This window comes from Amphibalanus amphitrite, unplaced genomic scaffold, assembly GCF_019059575.1.
Source record: "Amphibalanus amphitrite isolate SeventyFive unplaced genomic scaffold, NRLGWU_Aamphi_draft 001870F_arrow, whole genome shotgun sequence".
NCBI classification, from domain to species: domain Eukaryota; kingdom Metazoa; phylum Arthropoda; class Thecostraca; order Balanomorpha; family Balanidae; genus Amphibalanus; species Amphibalanus amphitrite.
Window position 1 is genome coordinate 1 of NW_024883363.1, and position 24,695 is coordinate 24,695.

The window sequence follows — 24,695 nt, forward strand, 5'->3', positions numbered from 1 at the left end:
TGCTGGGAGAGATTTTTTTTTTTTTGCAATCGGACAGCATATTTTCCTGTGAGGATCCCGAAGGACCTATGGTGGGAAACAGACAAGTAGCAAAATTACGCATAAATTTGTTTTCTGTATTTTTTAAATCTCTTCACAAGCTGTGAGGGAACGCCTCATACTCTCTTCGATTTTTCATTTGTAATTTACAAGCTTTGATGTAGAGGATGGCTATAGGCTGGAATTCCGATTTACAATTAAAATACACTACTTGCAATCAGTCCAGCCAGATTTATAACAGAACAAACCCACTCGCAGCAAAATGTCCCATCTAGCATAGTGGATAACTAAAAACACGTAGTCATTAAAAGCGACACTTGATCCCAATAGTAAACACGACTTTCATGTCACGCAGACCTATCAAGGTATACCCAGCCACCTAGGTTGAGATTGCAGTAGTCCCACTCTCCCCAAGAGCAGATGCCAGGGTCGCGTAATTACCAATAACCAATTAGGGATGTGGGCACGGCTGTTGCCTTAGTGACGGTTTCCCAGAGGTAATCTGCCGATCGGGGTGGGGGGCTGGGAGGGTGGGGAAGGGAAGTGATTTTGTGTGGTACTGCAGCATGTGTGGTGTTTCTTGCGCTACGGGATGGGGTGTAGCAACTTACTGGGTATCCGGTTAATGGCTCTGAGAGGCCGCAGCACCCTGATGGTTCGTATCGCAGACAGATCCATATTCTCCACGTTCAGGCAGTATTCGATCAGCCTGAAAAAAACAAAGAAGAGATGTCAATTGCAGCTAGAAAAGACGCAAAAGATGTGTCAAATGCTGCGTGCTGCAGTGCTTATTTCTCATTAAAACTAGGCTGAGCAATGCGTAGCGTCTAACATGAGTCATGCTGACATGAACCATGAAGATGAACAATCAATATTGTTCATTGACATTTTTTCTCACTAACGTCTTTTGACAAGAACAAACTAAATCAATGAAACCTTTAAAAATGCATAAAGCAATCAACAGCAGGGAGGTAGCCATTTGTCAGCAAGTTCCCAGTAACAGTAAGGCGAAAAAAACTAAACCATTTTCATTCGGCAGGACCGCAGATGTAGTATGCTGACGGTGATTGATGGGCTACTGTTTCTGAACAAGGCGGACACAGCAGAACATGAAATAGCTTTCTCGAAAAGCTGTCCGCAGTAGACCGCAATTGGCGGCGAGAAATTGTCCTGATTGCTGTTCTTTAAGCGGTAGGAACTGCGCCGCACTGGCTGATGGAAATTAAGACGTCCGTCTCCTACAGCGCCCTTGTGAGCCCGAGTTTGAATGATTATCACCAGTAAAACGCCTTTGGGGCGAAGAACGAGCGAGCGAGATAGTGAGCCCTGCACGTGCAGAAGGGCGAGAGGGTATTTCCAACGGGCTTGTGCAAAGCACCCTTCTAACCGGTCGCTAGCGGTGTACCAAATTTGAACGCAATCGGCCCAGCCGTTCCTGAGATCTGGAAGCGGCATTCTGCACGTGCGCACGTGCAAACGGGGTCCAAAATGACTTTTGCACGGCACCCTACTAACCGGTCCCCAACCGTGTACCAAATTTGAGCGGAATCGGCCCAGCCGTTCTCGAGATCTGGAAACGCCCCCTGCACGTGCGCACGTGCAGTAGCACCCTAACCGCAACACATGGGAATGCATTGCCTGGTGGGTGCCTACCTGTATGCCAAGTTTCAGCGAAATCGCCCCAGTAATTACCGAGTTACTGAAATGGGAACAAATTTGGCACCTCTTATTGTTGTATTTTGCACGTGCAGTGGGGGTCACTCACATAGATGAAGAGTATCCGACCTTTGGTAGAAGGGATGCAGCTACCCTATAAAAATAACCGCAAGACAATCGCTCAAGCCGCTGCTGAGATATGGGTCTCTCAAAATCATTACTTTTGCAAAACTGCTTGAACACCCTTGACTTTTCACGTGGCACGTGCCATGGCGGTCACTGAGATGTATCAAAAGTAGTCAATTACGGGGTAGAAGGGATGGGGCTACCCAGCAAAAAAGACCGCAGGCCATTCGGTCCAGCGGTTGCTGAGATATAAGCCTCTCAAAAGCGTTACAGGCCGGGCCGGGCCGGGCCGGGCCGGGCCGGGCCGGGCCGGGCCGCTCATACTGAGATTTTTCCGTTATATTGAAAAGACTTCGCTTCGCTCGCTGCGCTCGCTCGCTCGTAATAATGCGATCATGACTTCAACTTCTCAACTCAATGTTCACTGTTGGCAATTTGAAGCACGCGGAGCTGCTTCACATTATTACCTGGCATTCCTCCAGATGATCAGTGATTTAACATCTTATCATTAACATCAATGAACGTCATGAATCTCTAGCTTCTATCACCAAAAATCAACGCAACTCTTTAGACACCCCAGATATACTCTTCCGATGCACTTCCAGTCGTAACAATGACTTGGAAGCAACTGATTGACATGCTTTTGCTCCCATCATTTCATACGAACGGCATCATTATTTTCGCCCTCCTTTACATCAAGCTTAGCATCATCAGTCACATACCCGGCAGCTACGATGAAGAAGTCAAGCCGATTCCAGCTCTCGGCAAGGTAGGTGCCCTCGCCGTACACCCCCATCGCCACCATCTTGATCAGCATCTCGACCAGGAAATAGGCGTATATGACGTCATCGCCCACCTGTGGGAGCGGTCGGTGGTGAGTGATTGTGGGAAAGAGGAGAGAAAGGGGAAGGAAGGGAGAGAGGGAGGGAGAGAGTGAAGGAGGGGGAGTGGTAGAGGGAGAGTGGTAGAGAGAGAGAGAGAGAGAGAGAGAGAGAGAGAGAGAGAGAGAGAGAGAGAGAGAGAGAGAGAGAGAGAGAGAGAGAGAGAGAGAGAGAGAGAGAGAGAGAGAGAGAGAGAGAGAGAGAGAGAGAGAGAGAGAGAGAGAGAGAGAGAGAGAGAGAGAGAGAACAACGTGAATGGGAATAAAACATCACCTGTTTTATCCAAATTCTGTTAAAATAAATACCACCAATTTCGCGCTTTTAAGGAACCTTTTAATTTTGCTGGTGCCCCGAAAATAACCCATCCATAATTCTACCGTTTGAGTAAAATGAGCTGCTGCATTCACATCGATTGCAGATTTAGATAGTCCCTACATGAATCCCGCTCCATGTAATTAGTTCGACTGTGTGCGTTATTGGTGTTTAAGTGGTAACTTGTTACAACGGTATAGCCCACTTAGAGACCCCGGATAGCTAATTAAAGTAGATAATTTCGGTCGCGACACGTGGGGCAGTGAACACGGCTGCTAAGCCAACAGTGCAAGGTGCGCTGTAGTTTACTTGACCCCACAGAGACTGGGCGGTTGACATCGACCTCAAACACATGATGACCAATCAAAGGCGCATGGCTAGCAAATGTTGTAGGTACTCCGCAATTCATTTCTTACCAGCACTTAGTTTTGTCATGTTTTGCGGCAAGAGGCTAGCTTTACTGCACTAGCTCGCAGGTCAGCGCTAGTGTAGGAACTCGTTGCGGTAGCTTGTTTCGATATTGGGTCTGGACCAGTTGCAGATATGTTTAACTCGTGTTCAGTTAGATGACATATCAGCAAATAGTCTCGCACTCAGGTATAGCATCCACTGGCTACCGCACTTGCATGTCTGGTGCTAACAAGGCAAGTGTAGCTAACGAATTCGTACCGATATTCTTCAGAAATCAATATCGTCATCGCGATTGTTTGGGTCCTCGCTTGGGGATCTGATTGATTCGTAACTATTTTATTAAAGTTAATGCATGGATACTGAGCAGATCACAATTTTTTCCGATCTGAGCGTTGCGGCATTGAATGATGAACTTAAACAGTGTACGGCTCCCTGCTTGTGCAATTTTAAAAAGGCATTCTGATAACAGTCATAAGTGCCTATGTGATTTTATCGTTGGTGATACCAGCAAAGTACGTTGAAAATATTTCAACACTATATTTACAAGGTAAAGTTAATGAGAAGCGCTGCCTAGTTCCAAGTCAGCATATTCGCAGCCGGTTGACACCTAAAAGAGAAACGAGGCAATATCTATGCAATGAGGCATTCCACTGGTAAGGAAATGTCATTACAGAAGCAAACCAATGCCATTTCAGTGTTTCTTTGCAGCATTTCCACGGTGCACTTTTCTTGCGCATTTTGAAGTTCCTCTTAAAAGTATATTTGATGTTATGATGTATATTTGATGATGATGTATATTTGTTTTAACTGTCACCTCACCTTGTCACCCCACATTGTGTGTGTGATGCAAATAAATGTGATGATGATGATGATGATGATGGTTTGCGTTCACTTTTATGCAATCAGATATTCCCATCCATAAACCTACAGTATACAGTGTGAAAAACTGTATACAGTGTGTGAAATTCTGTTCGCCGGCTCGGCCGATAACAGAAAGGCAAATATAACTATCAAGAAAGACAGCAACTATTTATAGAGACAATGTTGAAGCAATGCAGCAATGCTCTTCTGAAAGTTTCCTTGTTGAGGTAGCACACCAAATGCAGACAACTATCACAACTGATATCAGGGTTACTGGATGAAATATTTGGGAAGAATGATGCACATACAACAAATGTTAGCTTATCATTGCCATGACCAGGATGTTTAATTTGGCGAATGGGTGATATGATAAAGATCAAATATCATTCTTCCTATGAAACAATATCCTATCCCTCACGAGGTTAGTTACCAGGTGCATTACATTATAAACTGTCCAAAAATGTAATATGCCAAATCCGTTATATCATTTGAGCAGCTTTCCACAGCAGCAATTAAGGCAAGGGTACTCTGGTTAAGCCATGGCTTGCCCTCAAACACTTAATTTACTTATATGGACCATTTGACTCATAAGACAAGATTGAACTCCTTTTAAGTCTGCCGTAACAGTTTGTAGTACGCTAGCGATCTATTATTTCATTTTTAATATAAAGTTTAGATCAGCATGGCGCTCTTTTAGTACGCGAGACCCATTTGGTATCATTCCTTTGGTTGATTTGGTAAGGTTGCGCCTTTGCATGCGAGCTTCTCTATCGCTTTTCTGCAAAGGCATTAACTAAATGTGAACTAGCAGAACTAACAGTACTGAACATGCACCGCCTTAGCATTATCATACCTTCAGTAAAAGGGTGAAATTTGGGACAGAGGTTTGAGCATGAGGCTTGGCAATGGTCATTATTTACTGTGGCAGCAAATTCATCTTGAAATTTTTGCAGCAGCGAGACATTCCTAATGCAAGCAACAATAGCCACGCGAGGAAGAAATCATTTCTGAAACCTGAAAAGTCTGAGCTGCTTTGAATACTGACGAACTGCATGTAGGGGGTGAACTACTGCCGACGTCATGCTGACGTCATTATGACGTCACTGATCTTACCTCGAGGAGCCTGCAGCGACTGCTGACACATTTGGTGTCCTCACAGGGCTGGTACATGCCCAGGGTGACGCAGTTGATAAAGATGACCAGCATGGTGACCCGCTCGAACCACGTGTAGAAGTGGTTAAGGAAATGAGCAAAGATATCGAGACGTCACAGGAATAGTTGACATGGAATACTGTCACACTGAATATTGACAACAGAGGTATGATTACTGATAAAAGAGCACTGATTTGAAATACCGTCACGTTGAACACTGACAACATTGAACAGATGTATGATTATTGACACAAGAACACTTGATACACACATTGCTTTTGTCACATTTCAGCACCCCAGATGTCATTCCCGATTATACGCACGCCAAAAGTGTCAGCTGAGTCGTCCAAATCCATCAATCAAATGTATCCCAACTCTACGCCGTCTTTTTTTGGGTTTGGCTAGCCCTTTCCCTGCCCTCAACTCAACCCCTTGCCTATCATCTGCCTGCCTTGCACCATCCACCCCCGTTCTGATCGGTTCCATGGACCGGATCTTGGCACGGTGCCAAGCGCCCGAGGCGGGCGGCTCTCGCGCTGTCGCGGAGCTGTTTGCTTTTTGATCGTTTCGTTTACATGTGCCCGGGGTGTCAGGGCACCTGAGGTGTTTATCGTACCTCTTGGAGCCACCCCGAGGGTTGTGGAGGGATGTAATGCGACGCACTTCAGTCAGAGATGCACAGAATGGTTGATGGAGAGAAGTGCGTTTCAACGCAGTAAACAAAGCAACGCAGTGAACTTCATGGGAAAGGTCGCACTTCCGGGGGAGCGAATTACGCGGAAATGTTATGTTTTTCACGAAGGGATTCACATTGCAGAGACGTGCACGGTATAGCTTCGTACAATGTGCACTTTTAGGATGAGACGAACGTCACTCAGAGAATACTATTCGCCAAGGAAGCATGCCTCACAACATTCTTCTTTTCGAATGAGACTTACGGTGTAAAAATATTGTCAAGCACAAAGTTCGCGCAGAGCATATACCTCACTCACAAGACACTCCACACAAATATGTTCCCAGTACCTATACGCAGTACAATTAAACACTTCAAGAGGAATACGATTCACCTACGATTACACACAACATGCGCTTCAACCTTGAGCGGAAACCATGAACGTTTACACTCAACCAGGAACTCGGAAATGATTATGTTGGAAGAGCTGGCAGTGGGGTATCACCCTTGAACTACAGCAAAGGAGGCTTTCGGAAACGCATACACGCAGACACGTGGCCACACACCGGCGTGATAAATGTTTAAAAATCGTGCAGGTGTGTGTTTACATTCCGATGACACCTGTGGAATGGTTACCTACATAGTTGATGAGTTTTATAGAGACCGTCTGCATGACACGGCTGTTCAGTGTTGATTTTGCGTTCAGTGTTGACCTTTGCGTTTGCTTACGACTGTGTTATTTCACGGTGGTGCGGCGGTCCAAATCCCTACAAGGTTTCTGCTTCATATCATGCACGCCTATTTCTTTTCTGTCTCCATTCAACAACAAAACCTCTGCCAAAATCCTCAACTTTTCATGCATTACCACACCGTTGAGCTTCCACAGCCACGCTGAGTTACATATCAACTGAGTCGCCAATGCCCATGTACCGAACTTTTCACACCCTCTCTCCCCTGTAACATCTCCCCCGTGTTGCCCATGACACACACCTCGGACCACCGGCTAGGGCGCCAGGAGCAGCACCGGCCGGCCATCCTGGGCCGACGGAATGTGTAAATATTTGACACCCGGTTCGGCGGCCAGTGATGGCGGCCGACGGCCCGACGGCTGGCCGGTCCTGATCGTCGGGGGCGGCGAGAGGATGGGATAAGGGTGGTGGGTGGATGGCGGTGGTCTGGTGGTGGTCTGATGGGTCTGGTGATGGTCTGGTGGGTCTGGAAAGTCTAGGTGGTGTGTCTGGGAACTGGGAAGTGTGGATGATGGTGGTCTACTGGTATGTCTGGGTGACGGTTGGTATGTGCAGGTGGACCTGGTTGATGATCTGACATGGGTTTGGTGGGAGGGTTGGGAGTGGTCCGATGGGTCTGGTGGTCTCGTAGTGGGTCTGGGAGCTCTAGTGGTATCGTAGTTGGTCTGGTGGGTTTGTTGATGGGTCCGGCTGATGATCTGGTGGGTTTGGTTGGAGGATGGGTGTAATCTAGTGGGTTTGAGAGGTTCGGGAGGTCGTTGTCTAGCTGATGATCTAACATGGGCTTGGTGGGAGGGTTGGGGGTGGTCCGGTGGGTCTGGCGGATGATCTGACATGGGTTGGGAGGGAGGTTGGGGTTGTTCGCTTAAGGTTCTGGAAGGTTTGGATGATAGGTGGCGGGTGGCAGTCTGGCTGATGATATGACTATTGTGGGCGACGGGACTGGAGGGTGCTCTGTGAGGATGGGAGGTGCTCTGATGATAGGTCTGGGACATCTGGAGGTCTGTGCCGGGTTGGGGTGTCTGATTGATGAAGGGGTGGGGTGGGATGAAGGTGGCAGTCCACGGGACAGGCTCAGCGACGGGACGGAAGTATGAAAAGAAGCATGACAATTTACCATGAACTGCATTTCTCCGTTCCGCTGCGCTTGCAAATGCATGACTGATGAATATGGGTCTGTGTATTCGTACGTTTGTACACCCGTCATGCACTTTGGGTGCAGATTACGCTTACACAGCCAGCAATGCATGGAAACACAGTACCACAGGCGGCGGCGGGGTGGCGGTGGACAATCGGAAAGACAAGAACGCTGAACAATGTGTAGGATCAGTGTTCGCGGCACGGCGTGGGCGCACAGACTGAGCCAATAGTGTTGGAGCCACACGGCAGGTGTCGCTGCAGTGGCGCCCGCGGACAGAGAAAGTTTTTGCCGCACGACCCCGTAGGTGTCGCTCGTCAAATGCATTTCTCCGTTCCGCTGCGCTTGCAAATGCATGACTGATGAATATGGGTCTGTGTATTCGTACGTTTGTACACCCGTCATGCACTTTGGGTGCAGATTACGCCCAACACCCCATCTGCACCCGCGCGGAACGGAGAGGCATTCGCTATGAACAAAATTGCCAGGGCGGCAGAAAGCTAATGGAAAACGATGGATGCCTCTGGATTAACAGACGTGGCGATAACGCGACGGCAGAGGACATGACATGCCGCGCACGGCGTAATTCACCTCACGCGACGCACAAACATGGCACCGTCGGCGGTGCGGCTGTGGCGTAGAAACTGCAGTTGCATCTGGGTTATGGCTGTGCGGGCGAGCTAAACCAACAATGAACACGCGAGCCCGACGTTACATATATACAGATACATCACTGTGGCGCGCAGCCGTCGGGAGTCGGGACTGCCGCTCCGCCGGCGAGGGCGGCGGTCCCAGAGCCCGGACCTGAAACAGGCAGCTGACAGACTACCGCTCCGCCCGTGAGGCGGGGGTCCGGGGGCCCGGACCTAAAACAGGCAGCGGACAAGACTGCCGCTCGCCCGTGAAGGCGGCGGTCCGGGATCCCGGACCGAAAACAGGCAGGTGGCCAAGGACGCCGCCGCTCCGCCTGCGAGGGCGGCGGTTTGGGAGCCCGGGCCTGAACAGGCAGCGTCGGGACTGCCGCTACGCCTGCTAGGGCGCGGCCCGTGCACCCAGACCTAGAACGGGCAGCTGTGGCTCGGGTTTGGGAGCGGTAGCGGTGGAAGGCCGGCAACGTTAACCCTCTTTGGACGGGACCCGCCGCTTAGGATGCCTGAAGGAGGGAGACCGGCCGCCGTACGTATCGCCGCACGGCCTGGGACGACCAGCGGCCGGCGTGGCAGAGTTGAGGCTCCGTTAGTCCGACTGCGGCGCCGTGGGAGGCGCCGCTGATGCGAAGGCAGTGCCCGGAGAGGCGGGCTGGGTTGAGACCAGCTCGACGGCCCGCCATGCGAAGTACGCGAGTGAGATCGCGCGATGTCAGAGGGCGGCGATGGCCGCCGATAAACAGTGCGTCATCAGGAAGGCCCGTGCCGCGGACCGCGAGGTAGTCGCGGACAGCGGCGACCGGACACGTGGCAAGATCAGGCCGGGCTCGAAGCGTGGTGGTGAACGGGGAGGCCGACGTTTTTGAGGATGGAATGGTGAGAGAAAGCTGGGGGCCGACGAGACTCACGTGGCTGAGTCGGACTGTGTGGGTCAGGTCTCGGCCGCGCACGACCTCGCCCGGGCGAAGCATAGCAAAGAAAGCCAATGTAAAGATGGCACGGAATGCAGCACGGTCTACCGGGGAGAGGCCTAGGAAATGGAGTGCGGCGCAGAGCTCGCCGAGCTCGGTCAGGGAGACGGCGAGGCGGTTGTCCGCACTCGGCCGTAGCCGGCGGGATCCCGCTAACAGCTGTCGCACCCGGAAGTCCGCCGTGGGATCCGGCGCGCCGGCTAGCTTGTGGCCGTAGGAGATGGCAGACGCCTCGGCGGCGAGGGTGGAAGCGGAACAGCCCTGCTCGTGTCGAGAGGCCAGGAAATCAGCAGTGTCGGCCACTGAGATGGGAAACAGGGCAGCAGTGGGCGGCAGAGTGAGGAAAACGCGGATTTGGCCCCACACTGCTCGATAAGAGCGAATGGTGGCAGGAGCTAGCGCGGCACCAGCTAGCTGGTGAACGGTGAGAGCGTGCCGCAGGCCGGCCAGTCCCAGGACGTCGGCGTGGCTGCTGCGGACGGGCGGAGCTCCTTGAAGACCTGCACAAGACCGCGGGACAGGGCGTCAGCTGCTGCATTGGCGATGCCGGGTGTGTGCACGGCACGCACGAGAATGTTATGAGAGACGGTGGTGAGAAAAAGGAATCGGAGCCATGGCATTAGGGCAGGCGAGCGAGATGACTGAGAGGTTATACAGGCCACCACAGCGGAGTTATCTGAGCGCACAAGGACGCAGCGATGCGCGAACCGATCTCGCCACACGTGCACGGCTACAGCGACAGCCACTAGTTCCAAAACGCTGATAGGGGCCTCGCGGAGGGACGCGGGCCACGGCCCCAGGAGCCAGTCCTCGCCGCAGATGGCACCGAGCCCGACCGAGCTGGAGGCGTCCGTCTCCAGGATAAGACCCGGCTCCAACAACCAGCGCCGGTGAGCGAGAATCGCGCGGCCTGGGAAACGGTCTAGAAACAGCAGCCAGGCGCGCATATCCTGTCTGGCCGCCCGGGTGATCGTGACGCGGTGGTGAGGGCGCGACACGCCGCGACACAAGTCGAACATGCGCCGTAGGAACGGGCGACCGAGTGGCACTGCGGTGCACGCAAAGCTGAGGAGCCCCGTGCATTCACGGACCATGCGGAGGGGCGCTTTCCGGCGGGCCAGCAGGCTCGTGAGGCCTGCCCTGGCACGTGCCAGCTTGTCAGCTGGCAGCCGCAGCTCGCCGCGCTCAAGGTCCAATACCACCCCGAGGAAGGTGAGGGACCGGCACGGCGCCACGGTCTTGTCGCGACGCAGCGGGATCGCCAAGTCACGGCACATGGCCTGAAAGCCGCCGAGCGAGCGCTGACACGCTGCGCGCGACTCGCCGATGAAGAGGAAGTCGTCCAAAACAGAAACAATGGGACCCGCCCCGAATTTGTTCTGCGCGATCCAGACGAGCGCATCACTGACGGACTGGAAGATTTGGGAAGAGCTGGCACAGCCCATAGGAAGGCAAAGGTCCACGTATGCGCAGTCCCGCCAATGGAAACCGAGCATGGCGGCGTCCGCCGGGCGGACGGGCACGATGCGGAATGCACTCTCAATATCGGTTTTGGCGAGGTAGGGGCGTTGGAAGGACCCAATCAGGCGAAGAGCCTCGTCCACCGACCCGTATTGAACATATGTGCGCTCCCGGGGAATGAAATCGTTGACGGAAGCGCCGGTGGGAAATGACAGGTGGTGAATGACCCGAAACGAGCCCGGAGACTTTTTGGGGATTAGACCAATGGGAGAAAAACGGACGATCCATGGCGGCGCGGGACAGAAAGGACCGGCTATCCGACCCGCGCGCGTCTCAGCCGCGACATATGCGTCCACGACTTCCGGCGCCAGAGAGCAGGATGGAAGGTTGCCGCCCGAGTCACCAGAGGGGACCTCGGCGCTGCCGAGCGGGAAGCCGTAGCGAAAACCGTGCACTAGCTGCGCGGCCAGGGCGGGGTCGTAACCTGTCAGGAGCAGCGCGAGGTGGTCGGGCGGGACTGATACCGGCGGAGTGAGGGAGTCATTCGCGGCCGGGGCGGCGGGTGCCGGGGAGGGCCGGGGCGGCGCGGCGAGGGCAGGCGAGCACGCTATGGGGGCCACGGCAGAGGCGGCACTCGTGCCGGAACAGGCACGGGGACCGGCGGCACCCGGCGGCGCGATTGTAGCCGAGGCAGAGCGCGCGAAAAGAGCCAGACGCGGCGGCCGGCCGGCTAGAGCCGCCCCGACCCTCGCCGCTTACACCGGCTGCAGACCCGGCCCGAGAACCGGCGATTCCGCGAGCGATTGCGGTGAGCCAAATGGGAGACGTGGCCGCCGTGGAGCCCCATGGGTGAGCTTCCGGGCAGAGGCCCCGTGCGCGCCGAAAGGCCTCATCGAAATCGCGCCACGCGAATCCAAGGCCGGGCGCCTGCAGCGAGGACACTTGTTGCATGTGGCGCAACAGACCGGAGGCGTCAGCGGGGTGGGCAGCCAAGTACACGGCCGCGTATCGAAGAAACGCGGTGGCCCAGGCGCCGAAATGCGGGATTGGGCGGCGCTGTACCGAGGGACGGAGACGGCCGTCGATAAGGCAAAACAGCCCTGGTTCTGCCGGGGGGATAGAGTCGTTGAGGAGAGTGTTTAGGTCAATGAATTGATGGGACACGATGAGGGCCGCCACCGCGGGGGATACGGCAGCGCGGGCCGCTAGGTCGTCACCTGCGGCATTTTCCACCGGTGCCGGCGGACGGCCGGCGACGGGCAACTGCGCCGCTGGCAGGTGCGCAGGTGGAGCAGGGCCGGCGGCGGTCGGAAGGGCGCCGGAGAGAACCGCCGGGAGCGCCATTGGCCCGGCTTGCAGTTCGGCAGCCGGCGTGTAGGCGTGGTCGGCGGACGTCAGATGGGCAGCTGGCCCATCCTGGAGACGCTGTGCCGGACCGCGCTGCACGGCGACCGTCGCCGGCGGTGATGGCTCGCTGGCAGGTAGAGCGGCGGCGACGGCGGCCCGGACCATGTCGCCCACCATTGTTTGAAGAGCGGCGGGGTCGATGACCGCGGCGTCAGGGGGCGAGGCGGCGGCGGCCGACGTTGTAGCAGCATGGCCCCGCCCTGGATTGGGCGGAGTGGTGGCCATCACTGCGGCCTGTCGCCTCGCCGCAGCAGCGGGCGTGCGGCGGCTCGTGGCACCAGCGCCAGACGCGGCCGCGGCCGCCGCGGAGCGTCTCGTAGTGGCGCGTCGCGGCGCGTCCGTCCGTGGCGCTGGCAGGGGGCGTGCCGGGGCACGGCCCGCCGACGACTTGGCCCGTGGCATAGCAGCTCCGAACGCATGAAAATAGACGACGATGTTAGCGGGAATGTGTATTTAAACGGCCAGCCGGTTAGGAGGGGGGGGGGGACACACACGACACAGCACGGGAGCGACCCGGTACACGCTAAATCCCGGAGGAGGCGTCCATAGCCTCCTGTAGCACGCTCTCCAGGGTGCGCCACCCGGCCGCGGACGGATGAACCCCATCCGACGCCAGAAAGTCAGGTGGCGGCACAAAGTGGAGCAGGAGCACCGGCGGTTGGCGGAAAAGGCGGCGCAACAGTTTGTTGGCCACCCAGCGCCGCCGCCGGAAAATTCGCGCCGACACGCCGCTGGATGGAAAGCCTGTGCGCGGAGGGATGGGCAGCACATAGACGCGAACGACTCCGGCTGCCAGGAGCCCGAGCGTCAGTTCCTGGAGGTTGGCGAGCCACCGCTGAACGCGGCAGTCCCTTCTGGCGAGGTCATTTCCGCCCGCCACGAGCGTGACCACGCGAGGACGGGCACGAACTGCGGCCCGGATGGCCCAGCGCCTGAAGCCGTCGTCATTGACGCAGCCTCCGCGAACACCGGCCGCCGCCACGGCAAGGTGGGGCGAACAGCGGCGGGGGAGGTGGACAGCATAGCTGTCCCCTACGACGAGCATGCCTGCAATGAGAAAAACAAAATTACGTAAGCCCTGGACGCTCCCAGAGTGGGACGCGGACGAAACCGATATAGCATACACGGTTGCGTATACGTCCAGCCAATCTGTGACCGACTAGCGCTGCAGCTCAGGCATACACCGTTGCGTACACGTCAGGCCAATCTGTGACCGACTAACGCTGCCTCTCAGGCATATACGGTTGCGTACACGTCAGGCCAATCTGTGACCGACTAACGCTGCCTCTCAGGCATCCACGATTGCGTACACGTCTGGCCAAATTGTGACCGACTAACGCTGCGTCCCACAGAGTGGCATACGGCCAGCAGTGAGCTGACTCCAGCCCATACACCGTTGCGTACACGTCAGGCCAATCTGTGACCGACTAACGCTGCCTCCCAGGCATATACGGTTGCGTACACGTCAGGCCAATCTGTGACCGACTAACGCTGCCTCTCAGGCATACACGATTGCGTACACGTCTGGCCAAATTGTGACCGACTAACGCTGCTTCCCACAGAGTGGCATACAGCCAGCAGTGACCTGACTCCAGCCCAGATGGCCCGCTGCAGACCCGGTGCAAGACGACCCCCAATCAGCTGCGGACCTGCGGTCCGGTCGCCGGGCCAAAGGCCGCTAGGCCACGGTCACGGTCAGCTGACGACACGGCGGGTGAATCACCCGGGCCGCCTCACGGCGCGGATGACGGTTACGTAATGACACGCCCGCGCCTGCGCCGCTGGCGGCCACGTGGCTACCAGCAGTTGCTGTCGCTGCCGCCGCGGCGCCACCAGCGCTGGAGGTGTCCACACCTACCGCTGACGTCACGATCACGCGATCGCTGGGTAGAGGTCACACGATTGCTGCTCGGACCCGCCAAGATGGCGTCAGGGTGGCTTGGCCTTGGGTGCACAGAGACATTAGGTCATGCGCGTGGACAGGGCGATGAATACAACAAGATACGAGGCTAGCAGTCTGGTGGCAGCATAAGACGTAACTCCCTGAATTGCGGCACGAGCGTAACTGCGTATACGGTCGCCGGCGCAAACGCGCTATGGCCGACGACGCGATCGCGGGCCGCGGCGCGCCCCTGCGGCCGTAGGGGACACCACAGTTGTCGGTGGTGCAGGAACCTGCGGCAAGGGCCCTAGAGGCAATGATAGAAAAAAAATATAAAACAGCCAGCGACTGGTACTTTGGTCTGGCAGTTCCTAACTGAGAGCCGGCTGCCAGTGCCGCGAGCCCACTGGGCGAACATAAAAATACGACACCACGGCCCAGCCAGGCCATCTCGGCGTAATGCACCCACCACGTGGGGAGAACTCACCAGATGTGGTCCAACTACAATCGGAACGCTGAACAATGTGTAGGATCAGTGTTCGCGGCACGGCGTGGGCGCACAGACTGAGCCAATAGTGTTGGAGCCACACGGCAGGTGTCGCTGCAGTGGCGCCCGCGGACAGAGAAAGTTTTTGCCGCACGACCCCGTAGGTGTCGCTCGTCAAATGCATTTAAGCAGAACAGATTTCAAACAAAGATTCTTTAAATCCTAAATATCCCATGATTTACCCAGTACCCACTCAAAGTCTGGTCATTGGTCAAAGTGAGTTAATCGAAAGTATTTCTCTTCTGAATAAGTTTTACCGAACGCTCATTGGCAGGGAGATTGAAAGCCAAGTTTCCCGCCATTCAAAGTCAATCTCATCCAACAGGGAGAGTTCACAGAAGAATTCGCGGGACCTTCGGGACCTTGAAACGACGGCTTTCAAAGACGCTAATTTCATGAGGACACAGTGCAGACTTTACATTCAGACTAAGGATTGACTTTGTTCGGAAAAGCATAATGTGAGATGTGACTAGACATGAAAAGTAGTTACATGTGTAATTTAATAACTCATCCGGTAGCAACAGGTGTACCATTACCTATGGTGTGTTGTTAGACTGTTATACATCATGAAACTTGAATGATAAATCTAGACACTTTACTTGACAGATAGCTTTATATTATAGGATTATGTCCCTACATAAACAAGATGTGAAACTGAGTATCATTTCATCATTCATCATTCTCGCCGCATTTGAACTTAGCAATTGAAATCTCTTCGCTGTCCGCATGTCTGGTAAATGGGCTCTTGAAAACATCAGAATGGTGAAAGATTGGCAAAGTTTTTAGACTGCATCTCTCATCTAGATCCCAATCGTTTCTTTCGCATTGGAGTTTCGTGAAATATATTATGCAAATAATTCCAGCGGTTAGTATGTTCGTTGACAAATCACATCAGGCATCATCTTCGTCCAATAGCTTCAAAAAGAATTGGGCATTGGACTCACAATATCAATATTTGTTTCTGGTAGTCATTCAGAAAAAAAAAAACGTCCGAATTTACCAAACAACGTCTCTGGCGATCGCTATCGCATTCTTGTTTCTCTCCTCATAAATCCCCGTTCATTTATTACAATTTTCTCTCCTCAGATCGCGCCGTCTTTTTACACCGCGGCCGGAAAGTCAGCGCGTGCTATTCATGTTCATCACCTTGGCCTGTGATTGGTCAATATTGGCTCGCCCGGGTAACGCGAACGGATCGGCGAGCAAACAGTACCCCCTCGCCCCCTCCCCTCCCTCCCCATGGCTGCCCCGGGCGCTTCCCCACAAGACGTCTGTTGGCTCACAGCAGCCGCGCTCTGTGGAAGTCTGAAGCCATACAAAGTAGGATTGACTGAAGGCTGGCCGTCCGCGCCGTCATTGATTTGAGCCGCGCAAACAAGATAATCGCCGAATGCATTTGTAGAAGCCATTCAGAGTGATTTATTGCGGAGTTTGTTGGCGAGAGAGTCGTCATGGTTGCGCTTTTTATGTATTAATTTTTGGTCAGTCGCAGATGAAGATTGTTTTGGTAAATGTAAGACGGGAAGAAACCAGGCAACGAAGAAATGTCTAATCACTCTTCAGCTTTTTATTTTAGTTCACCATATCCACGTTTTGGTTTGATCATCTTCACCACCCTAAGCTCTACATAGCGTCTAGCACCAGCCGACTGGGATTACAAAATAAAGTTAACCCTCGAACGTCGCCACGGATAGTTGCCTGCAGCTTCAGACAGCGTCAGATACAGACAGTCCGAGATTCAGACAAACACCGTAGGCAATTGTTTGCAGCTACAGAAAATTTCAAATCCAGACACCGAGCGACCCAGACAATACAACCCCGGCCACTTGTGTTCAGTTTCAAACAGCCCTGATCCAGATGCAGTCCACGATTCAGACAACAAGCTCCCAACCACTTGTCTGCAGCCCAGACTGTCCCTTCCGACCCCCACAGCCCAGCTCAGACGACAGCTAACAATCAGGACCGACCGAGAGCCATGTCACTGGCTACTCAGACTTCCGGCGAGCTCAGTTCTCCCGGTCCGTCTGCCATTGATGGCCAAGTTGCGCTTGGAAACAGGAGACGGGCTAGCTGTTACTGACTGCCTCGGAACCCAGGGGAGGGTATTGATGTCTGAAAACTGGCATCGTCAGGAATCGGACGGTTATCCAGTTTCTTTTCTTATTTCACAATATCGCCAACAGGCAGTGTCCATTGAAAGGGCAAAGTGAAAAAAGGTTTCCGGTGGTACTTTCGACATATCAGTCTCTTCAATTGGTAGGCTTGATATCAGACATTTCATATCGCTTCACAACTGCTCCACAATCGTAAGACTAGTACAGAACCGTGGACTAACATCTTATGATCAACCATGGGCTACTATTTCCCTACGCAGAACCACACAGCGTATTTCTGTATGTGTGCTGTACTCCTGTGTCCATTTGGAACACGCCGGTCTGGGTCGGATCAATGTGACCACAACGCTGCGGCCGTCGGCGCAATCGATGTCAATACGTGCACCGGTGCGCCAGTGGGGGGGGGGGGGGGGGTGGAGGGGGGGGGGGAGTAGACGGACGGCAGACAGGCAGACACGGCCGGTCGGTGGTCTGGAAGGGTCAGGTTACAGGTTACAGGTTCAGCTTACAGGTAAAAGTGGGAATTCTGGTCTCTGTGTTATATGGCGGCTTGGATGCGTCGAGTTTTCAGCACTGACAATAAAAATGGCAGGATAACTTTAAGCCGTTGTTAGTTTTTCGTATGTGAAAATGTGTAAGCAGTTATGCGATATTTGCTGAATATACGCCTCTTGTGGTCTCAATTGATATTCATAAATCATATACATACGAGCATGTTGATGAAAATGGTAAATAGCAAAATATCAAAGTAGGTCAGCTGGTAAGACGAACTCTGACGAAGGCACAGTCACCAATGGAGAAATGAGAAGGAACTCCGGAGGGTCATACATCATACGGACGGAGAGAAACCGATTCGGGACCAACTTTCCAGAGCTCACTGAGATCGCTGTAGTGGCGGACCTGCTACGAAGCACCGCACGAGAACAGGATTGAATTGGCGAGCGTGGTGAAGTGGCAGTCGGGTCAATCCGATCGTGCCGACCGGCCTGCAGGCTGCAGCTTTTCAAACGAGAGCCGATTGCAGCAGCGGTCAATATCCTATTTGCAACATTTCAGGATACTTGAACGGGACGAGAGACAGTTTAATTAGTCGATGTAATTAATTGTCTGAGAAGGGCAGCGACTGAAGTATAGTTGAAGCCACCAGGCAGAGGTCGTTGCTAGTGCTGTGGCGATATTTAGAACATGCCTCCATGAAACGTAATCAATAACGCGTACACATTATTGGCTTGTTTAAATGGCTCTTCCCCGATATAAGACAGGCATCCCTAGAGAGTAAGCGACGCTAAAACCGATTGCTTAGCGAATAGTAAATGCTTTGATTTGTCAGGATGGCATTTATACGAGTGGTTATCAACCCATAGTGCACTATAGTCTGTTCCATGTCAAGCTTGCAGTCGGAGTTTCTTCGGCAGATCGCTCCTCCGCTGAAGAATTTATGTCTTAAAATGTAAGAGCTGTATATACAGAAATCACGCACTGCTTTCAGCAGGGCACTTCGGCTGCAAACTTGAAACGGAACAGAGTATATCATGTAAGGTCAAAATAAGGACAAAAATGGACATTAAATGTGTCAGGTTTTAGTTTTTGTCGTGAACGCCTCATACCTCCCACAGATGTTGGCTCTCCTCACTCCATAATTCTCCACAATAAATCATCCACGCCCGCTTATTCAAGGTCCATTTCTCCAGGACTCTTCTATCACATTCCTTTAGTTATTTCTCTCCACCTTTGCTTGGTAGTCTGGAACACAAGCGGCTGATCTAGAAATAACCCACAGAAGCATGACGCTATTGTGCATGGAGTGATGTGAACACAACAAACGATCGCAGGTCATTCCACCTTGGGCCCACCCCCGCTGACCCAAATTTGCTCACACCTTTCCTCGCCTCACGCAGTAACCCTCTCACCCCCGCTCACACCACTACACATCGGCCTCACCCCCCCCCCCTGGCCCTGGAAATCGACACACCACCGCCACGTGGACATTCTCACGGCACAGAAACGGTTTCCCACGCTCCCCTGATGCTATTTATTGCCTACTTGGATCATGCTTCACTGCCGATAGAAGCGTTAGATCTTCTGCGGTTTTGAGTTTCTATAATTATTATCAGAAATATTTTACGAAATTATAACGGAGGCATTTGAAGTCGCTGAATCAGTAGAGCGGCTGGGCTGCCTGGCTTGTAATGCCTGAATGGTAGACTGTACCGCACAACGCAGAAGCGTTGCGGGACAGTATAACGTCCAGGCGTTGAAGTCTCGCCGGCCGCCCGTGCTGCCTGACGGCGAGCACAAAGTTGGCAAGACCGAGGTGAGTGGAAGTTGGATGAAGATGTAGACGAATTGATGGATGATTTCTTACAAAAAACGTCTACAATTCATCATCCTTTAATCACGTTCTGTTTTCATCATCGTTCCAAAGCATGTTATTCATATAGTTTAGCTCAGACTCGGTACGAAGAAGCTTGAATTTGCTATAAGTAAGAAATTGGTTTAGGAAGAACAACACATCAAAACATTGCCTCAACTCTCGCCTTCCCACTGACATTCTACTGACATTTTCCCGACATTCTACTGACATTTCACTCAGTCTCGTCCCAGCTCCCCTCCCCTGATGCTGACGGTTATGGAACAACACAAGATAGCCCACTCTCCCTCGGGAATCGAGGACCGCTTGGTGCCTCGGCCGCCCTGGGGCGGGGTGGGGTGGGGGAGGAGGGGGTGTTTGGGGGGAGGGTGTGGGGGGGGGGAGAGATGATCCATCAGCTGGGTAAGTGTGCTCCACTGCCGCGCAGATGGGCGGCCCTGCTGACAGGCGCCGACAGGTAGAACCCTCCGGAGACAGGGTGAGATGCAAACGGGAGGCGGAAGACGGAGAAGAGAGCGACGAGAGACAGGAGAGACGAAAGGCGGGAGAGGTGAGAGACGGGTGACAGTATTGGAGGCAGGGGCGGCACAGAGGCAAACGGGAGACGGGAGACTAAAGACAGAAGAGACGAAAGACGGGAGACAGCACTGGAGACATGCTGGAGACAGGGGCAGCACAGACAGGAAGGCACACGGGAGAAGGGAGACGAGATACTGAGACGGAGACGGACTGAAGGTATTGAAGCAGCGCCACGGAAGACGACGGGAGAAGGGAGGCACATTTATGGAACGGCGGCACGGGAGGTGGGAGACGGTATTGAACACAGGGAGACGGCTGAGACTGAGGGAGAGGAATCATAGCATAACTGGGTCATTCACCCCAAGATACCACGGTTGAAATATCCTATGGAAATATCCACCATGAATCATTTCCATGGCCGAAAATGGTTGACTCATCCAATATTTAGATAACACACGCATAAATCATTAAAGTTTCTACAAGATCTGACGATGCTTTGTTTCAGTAGGAAATGAACGGCCGACTTTGCGTTTGCTCCGGCGCGGACTGATCTTTTATTCCTCTGATAAAAGTCATCAATCATTACAGCCTCTACTGGCTCACAGATCACCTAGGCCTTACTAACTTATTATGATCTTATTATCCCAGACTATGATAAGCTCGTATCATACGATCAAAAATAAGGAAAAAGATACTGAAGTGCCCAGAAGTCCTGAGACCATGCATTAGTTATCACTGTGGTTTGGTTTCTCTAAATGCCATGATTTGAGCAAATGATCCCGAAGCATCTGATTCTATTCGTAATTGCGTGTATTCAGTTGTTGTTTCTAATGTGATGTGTCTGCCTAATTTGACAATAAATTGCCATTTCACCTTTCTTTGGATCGAGTCAACTCGTTCAAACAAATCAGCTAAAAACAAAACGTCGTAATATTGGCCACAGGCCAACACATGGATAAAAACGCACCAGCACAACCAAAACTTCCCGTTTTCCTTTAAAAATTCCGACAGTTCTCAAACTACCCCCAACTGGTTCGTCCAGATTCTAATTTCTGTCCAGCTCCCATCCCGTTCGGGCCGCCGGCTGTGGCCGTGGCTCTCCGGCTCCGAGACCAGCTGAATAAAACGGCCATAACTCTCTCCAGGGGCCGTTAGCGCCAGTATGAGCCTGTCCGCGGGAGGAGAGGGGCCACCGGTTAACGCCCCAGGACACGTGACGTCATCGGGGTGACGCAGGGAGAGAGAGAGAGAGAGAGAGAGAGAGAGAGAGAGAGAGAGAGAGAGAGAGAGAGAGAGAGAGAGAGAGAGAGAGAGGGAGGGAGGGAGAGAGAGACTACAAAGGCTGGTAGTCTCTCTTTTTTCCCGAATAAGCAAGGTGACCTCGAACTGTGACGTCATTGATATGGCACTTGTGTCAGAACGTGTTCCGTGTATAACCATGAAAAATTTGAGATTTTCATGATACCACTTCCAATGGGATAAGGCTCTACCTACGTAGAAATTTGTTTCACTGTGACGTCATTTACAATGAGTAGAACGAAGAGACTCGACGTCGATTCACGCCCCTTAAAACGTGGCGACACTAGGCCAGGACGGCGCTCACAATAAGGAGAGACTCTCCGCTCCGGTGCGTGAAATTCGGGCACTACAAGGCCCGCAAGGGCGACGGACAAAGGGCGAGAGTCGGAGGACACTGAGCGATATGACGTCAAATGAAGATTAAAGCACTTCGTATGCAAGGGCTTCATACGCCGAACGCGTGGCTTCTCAGATCCCTGCAGCAATAGACTGCTTTGAAGTCAACCTTCATAAAGGGCGTAGGACACGGATTAAATATTATTAAGCCTGGGACAGAAATTGCGCCTTGCTTATTGGAAATTCACAGACTGAAATGTCTCTCAGCTAAACTTTCAATGACCCTGAAGCACATTGATGTCTGGGATAAGCTCATTATTCAATAGTCAGTTGTAACTAGTTTAAAATGTTAACCTTCGTAAAATATCGACAGTCTGGTTCGCCGCAGCCGACGGTGCACCGCGAGGAAATTGTTATTTCATGGTTCAATGTTCGGTTTCGTAAAGTTGAGAGCTTTAGTACCGACACAGCACACCTGAGATCCGCCCCTGGGTGAAACCGAACCGTCGGGGCCGTTAAAGTTGCCATGAGTGAAGCGAAATGAGGTTGGGCTTCTGAATTGCAAAATATTACGTGAGACCGACGTATCGCGCACCAGTGCGGTAGGTCAGAGGGATGAAATGCGATTTTTTTCTGACTATTTAACCATATTTTTATCTCGCATCATTCGAGTATCTGCAGGTGATTGGCATCGATAATTGTTAAGCAAAATATTGTCTTAAATGATCTCGGGTTTGCATTGCGTTTCATTTACCATATCAAGGGCAATGAGATAACATGCCGAAACTCCCAAGGATTTCAAAGTGATAAGACCTCATTTGGCTTCTCAGCCACCAAAAGGAAGAGATCAGGCGCTGACCTGGTTAGATGCCACCCCAGATATCCGCCGAAAGCAACAAACATCCTTTCTCTGCGCCAAGGCGGAAGTCACGCGGGCGCCAAGCCGGAAACATGAAGCGCCAAATCAGTCGTATTAACCACCCATCCGGAAGAGAGCGACAGTAAACTGAGTTTAGCACCCGGCTAGCTGGCGTCGACCCCAGCGGTCTGCAGATGGGTGTGATACGCTCGTGGGCGGAGTCTGTTGATCAAACTGACTCCGGGGATCAGCCCAAACGAGCTCAGAATGGCTGGGCGATCAGCGCTCCAACTGCGCACAGCAGGATGAAGGAAAGAAGAAAAAGAAGGAATAAGAGAAGAAGAGAAGAAAAGAAAGAAAAAATAAACGAAGAGAAGAAGGATGGCAAGAAGGGATAAATCATTGGCAGCATACGACTGATGTGTGCTCTTTTGGAGCGGCGGATAAGCTTGTTCCCCTTGATGGCGGAGCAGGATACCAACTTTCAGGGAGATGACTATGAATGATGTGGAAAAGTTGGAAGATCGACAGTCGAGGCTGCTTGGAGATAAGTAGACAAGTTTTCGGACAGCGCGTAGGGTGGTGCGTTCAACGCCGCGGGCAGCCGGTCATAGACATGATGAGAGAGAGAGAGAGAGAGAGAGAGAGAGAGAGAGAGAGAGAGAGAGAGAGAGAGAGAGAGAGAGAGAGAGAGAGAGAGAGAGAGAGAGAGAGAGAGAGAGAGAGAGAGAGAAAGAGAGAGGGAGCGAGAGGGAGAGAGAGAGAGAGAGAGAGAGAGAGAGAGAAAGAGAGAGAGAGAGAGAGAGAGAGAGAGAGAGAGAGAGAGAGAGAGAGAGAGAGAGAGAGAGAGAGAGAGAGAGAGAGAGAGAGAGAGAGAGAGAGAGTTTGTTAATGAAACATTTCGAACCGAACACCAACTTCCCTATCGTGCAATGACGCTCGTGCAATAAAAAACGTCCTGAGTCAACTATTTTCAGTACAGACCTATGATTTCCCTTACACGATCTCACGCATAATGCCTCTCGCACACTGTAAAGGAAAGAATCTCGTCCAGTTGTGTTCAGTCACGATTGATCAGATTTACGGGAATCGGCGCTGGTTGAACGCGCCGTCAGTTTGTTCATTGGCGCAGAACAGCTGATATCGACAATGGACAACCGTCGGCAGTCGGCTGAAGGTTATGCGTCGGAGGAGAGGCGTCCTAGACCTAAATGACGCCAAATAAGGGGAAAAGAGTACGATGATTACAAAGAAATACATAAGGAATGAGCATGTATCGTAGTTACACCTCTAATATGACTAGAGTCTCATTATCAAATGCTTCTTTGAAGCCATTGATTTGCATATGTAATCATGGTCGAATGGTTAACGCTGGTTGTTATAGCGGTTGATGCATTACATTTTCCATTGTATGAACTTATACTCCTATTCTACCCCGTCTTACGTCTTGTATTATATCTACTGTATTGCAGGTATTATACATATTGCGGTGATCTATTACTACTAATTCAATTTCATATCACCAAATCGTGTGGAAATTTTGCAATGTAACTTCAGCTCATTGTGTGGCAACGTGTGTTGCTAAATGAAAGCAATAAATAACTGGGAAAGCTCTCTATTCTTATCTTAATAACCCTCAAAGGCTGAGTGCAGTGCCACATATGACCTACCTTAACAGTGGCTACTATCGGCACGGCTACAGCCAAATCGGTGAAAGATTAGAGGATTAACACGTCAACACCGCCTGTCAATGATTGCTTTGTTGTAAGAGCTAAACCGGTTCAACACCGTAAGACCGCAGATATTAGTTTTGAAAGCGTTATAGTGAAGTGTGACGCGCAATAGTTCAACTACGGACAAAGTTGTTTTACATAGAAATGAAATAAAAGGCCGGGGTGTAGAAAACTTACATAATGTTGCATTATTACGAGTGAGATGCATCGTTGGTTGCTAATGGCTGACAACCAAATCTTGAGAACCACATGTCAATCAGAACTTTCACGCGGTTCCAGGCGGTCGGCAAGCCGACAACGTCAGTCACCTTACTCGCGAAATCGTACCCAGATGCCTCGATCTACCATGCCTCGCCTTGTGCAGAGGCAAGGTCTCATCCAAAGAACAGCCTCTCGCCCCTTCTGGTTAAGGAACAACGGCGATGACGATTATCTCAGCACAGCCCCATATCTGGCAGCTCCATCACCACCTATACAGGGCTGCCATATCGTCCAATACGCTCCACTGCCTTCCGAGCCTGTTGGCTTCCTCTTCCGCCAGCCGTCACTTG

At 52.2% G+C, this 24,695-nt stretch overlaps 3 protein-coding genes across 3 annotated transcripts; all 3 read right to left on the minus strand.

Moving 5' to 3' along the window:
- Positions 1-650: 650 nt before the first annotated feature.
- LOC122375561 (voltage-dependent T-type calcium channel subunit alpha-1I-like) lies at positions 651-5,505 on the minus strand (the record flags this gene model as incomplete). The annotated part of the gene is made up of 3 exons (XM_043355041.1): positions 5,400-5,505; positions 2,544-2,677; positions 651-748 (listed from the first exon to the last, which is right to left on the minus strand). Coding segments are annotated over exons 1-3 (325 nt in total), but the record flags the coding sequence as incomplete, so codon positions are not given.
- A 2,562-nt stretch (positions 5,506-8,067) lies between these two features.
- On the minus strand, positions 8,068-11,067 carry LOC122375563. Its single transcript, XM_043355043.1, has 2 exons — positions 10,356-11,067; positions 8,068-10,310 (listed from the first exon to the last, which is right to left on the minus strand). The coding sequence occupies exons 1-2, from the start codon at positions 11,059-11,061 to the stop codon at positions 10,027-10,029; spliced, it is 990 nt and encodes a 329-aa protein (XP_043210978.1). The 5' UTR covers positions 11,062-11,067; the 3' UTR covers positions 8,068-10,026.
- Positions 11,068-11,074: 7 nt separating this feature from the next.
- LOC122375562 (uncharacterized protein Rv2082-like) lies at positions 11,075-15,033 on the minus strand. The gene is made up of 2 exons (XM_043355042.1): positions 14,854-15,033; positions 11,075-12,891 (listed from the first exon to the last, which is right to left on the minus strand). Exon 2 carries the CDS (start codon positions 12,884-12,886, stop codon positions 11,618-11,620), a length of 1,269 nt encoding a protein of 422 aa, XP_043210977.1. The 5' UTR covers positions 12,887-12,891; positions 14,854-15,033; the 3' UTR covers positions 11,075-11,617.
- Positions 15,034-24,695: the final 9,662 nt, after the last annotated feature.

Excerpts from the sequence above, each read along its gene's own strand:
- LOC122375562 (XM_043355042.1), bottom strand. The coding sequence starts at position 12,886 with ATGCCACGGGCCAAGTCGTCGGCGGGCCGTGCCCCGGCACGCCCCCTG.
- LOC122375563 (XM_043355043.1), bottom strand. The coding sequence starts at position 11,061 with ATGGGCTGTGCCAGCTCTTCCCAAATCTTCCAGTCCGTCAGTGATGCG. Across the intron at positions 10,311-10,355 it reads CGTTTTGGAACTAGTGGCTG|GCGTCCTTGTGCGCTCAGAT; the intron begins TCGCTGTAGCCG and ends TCGCGCATCGCT.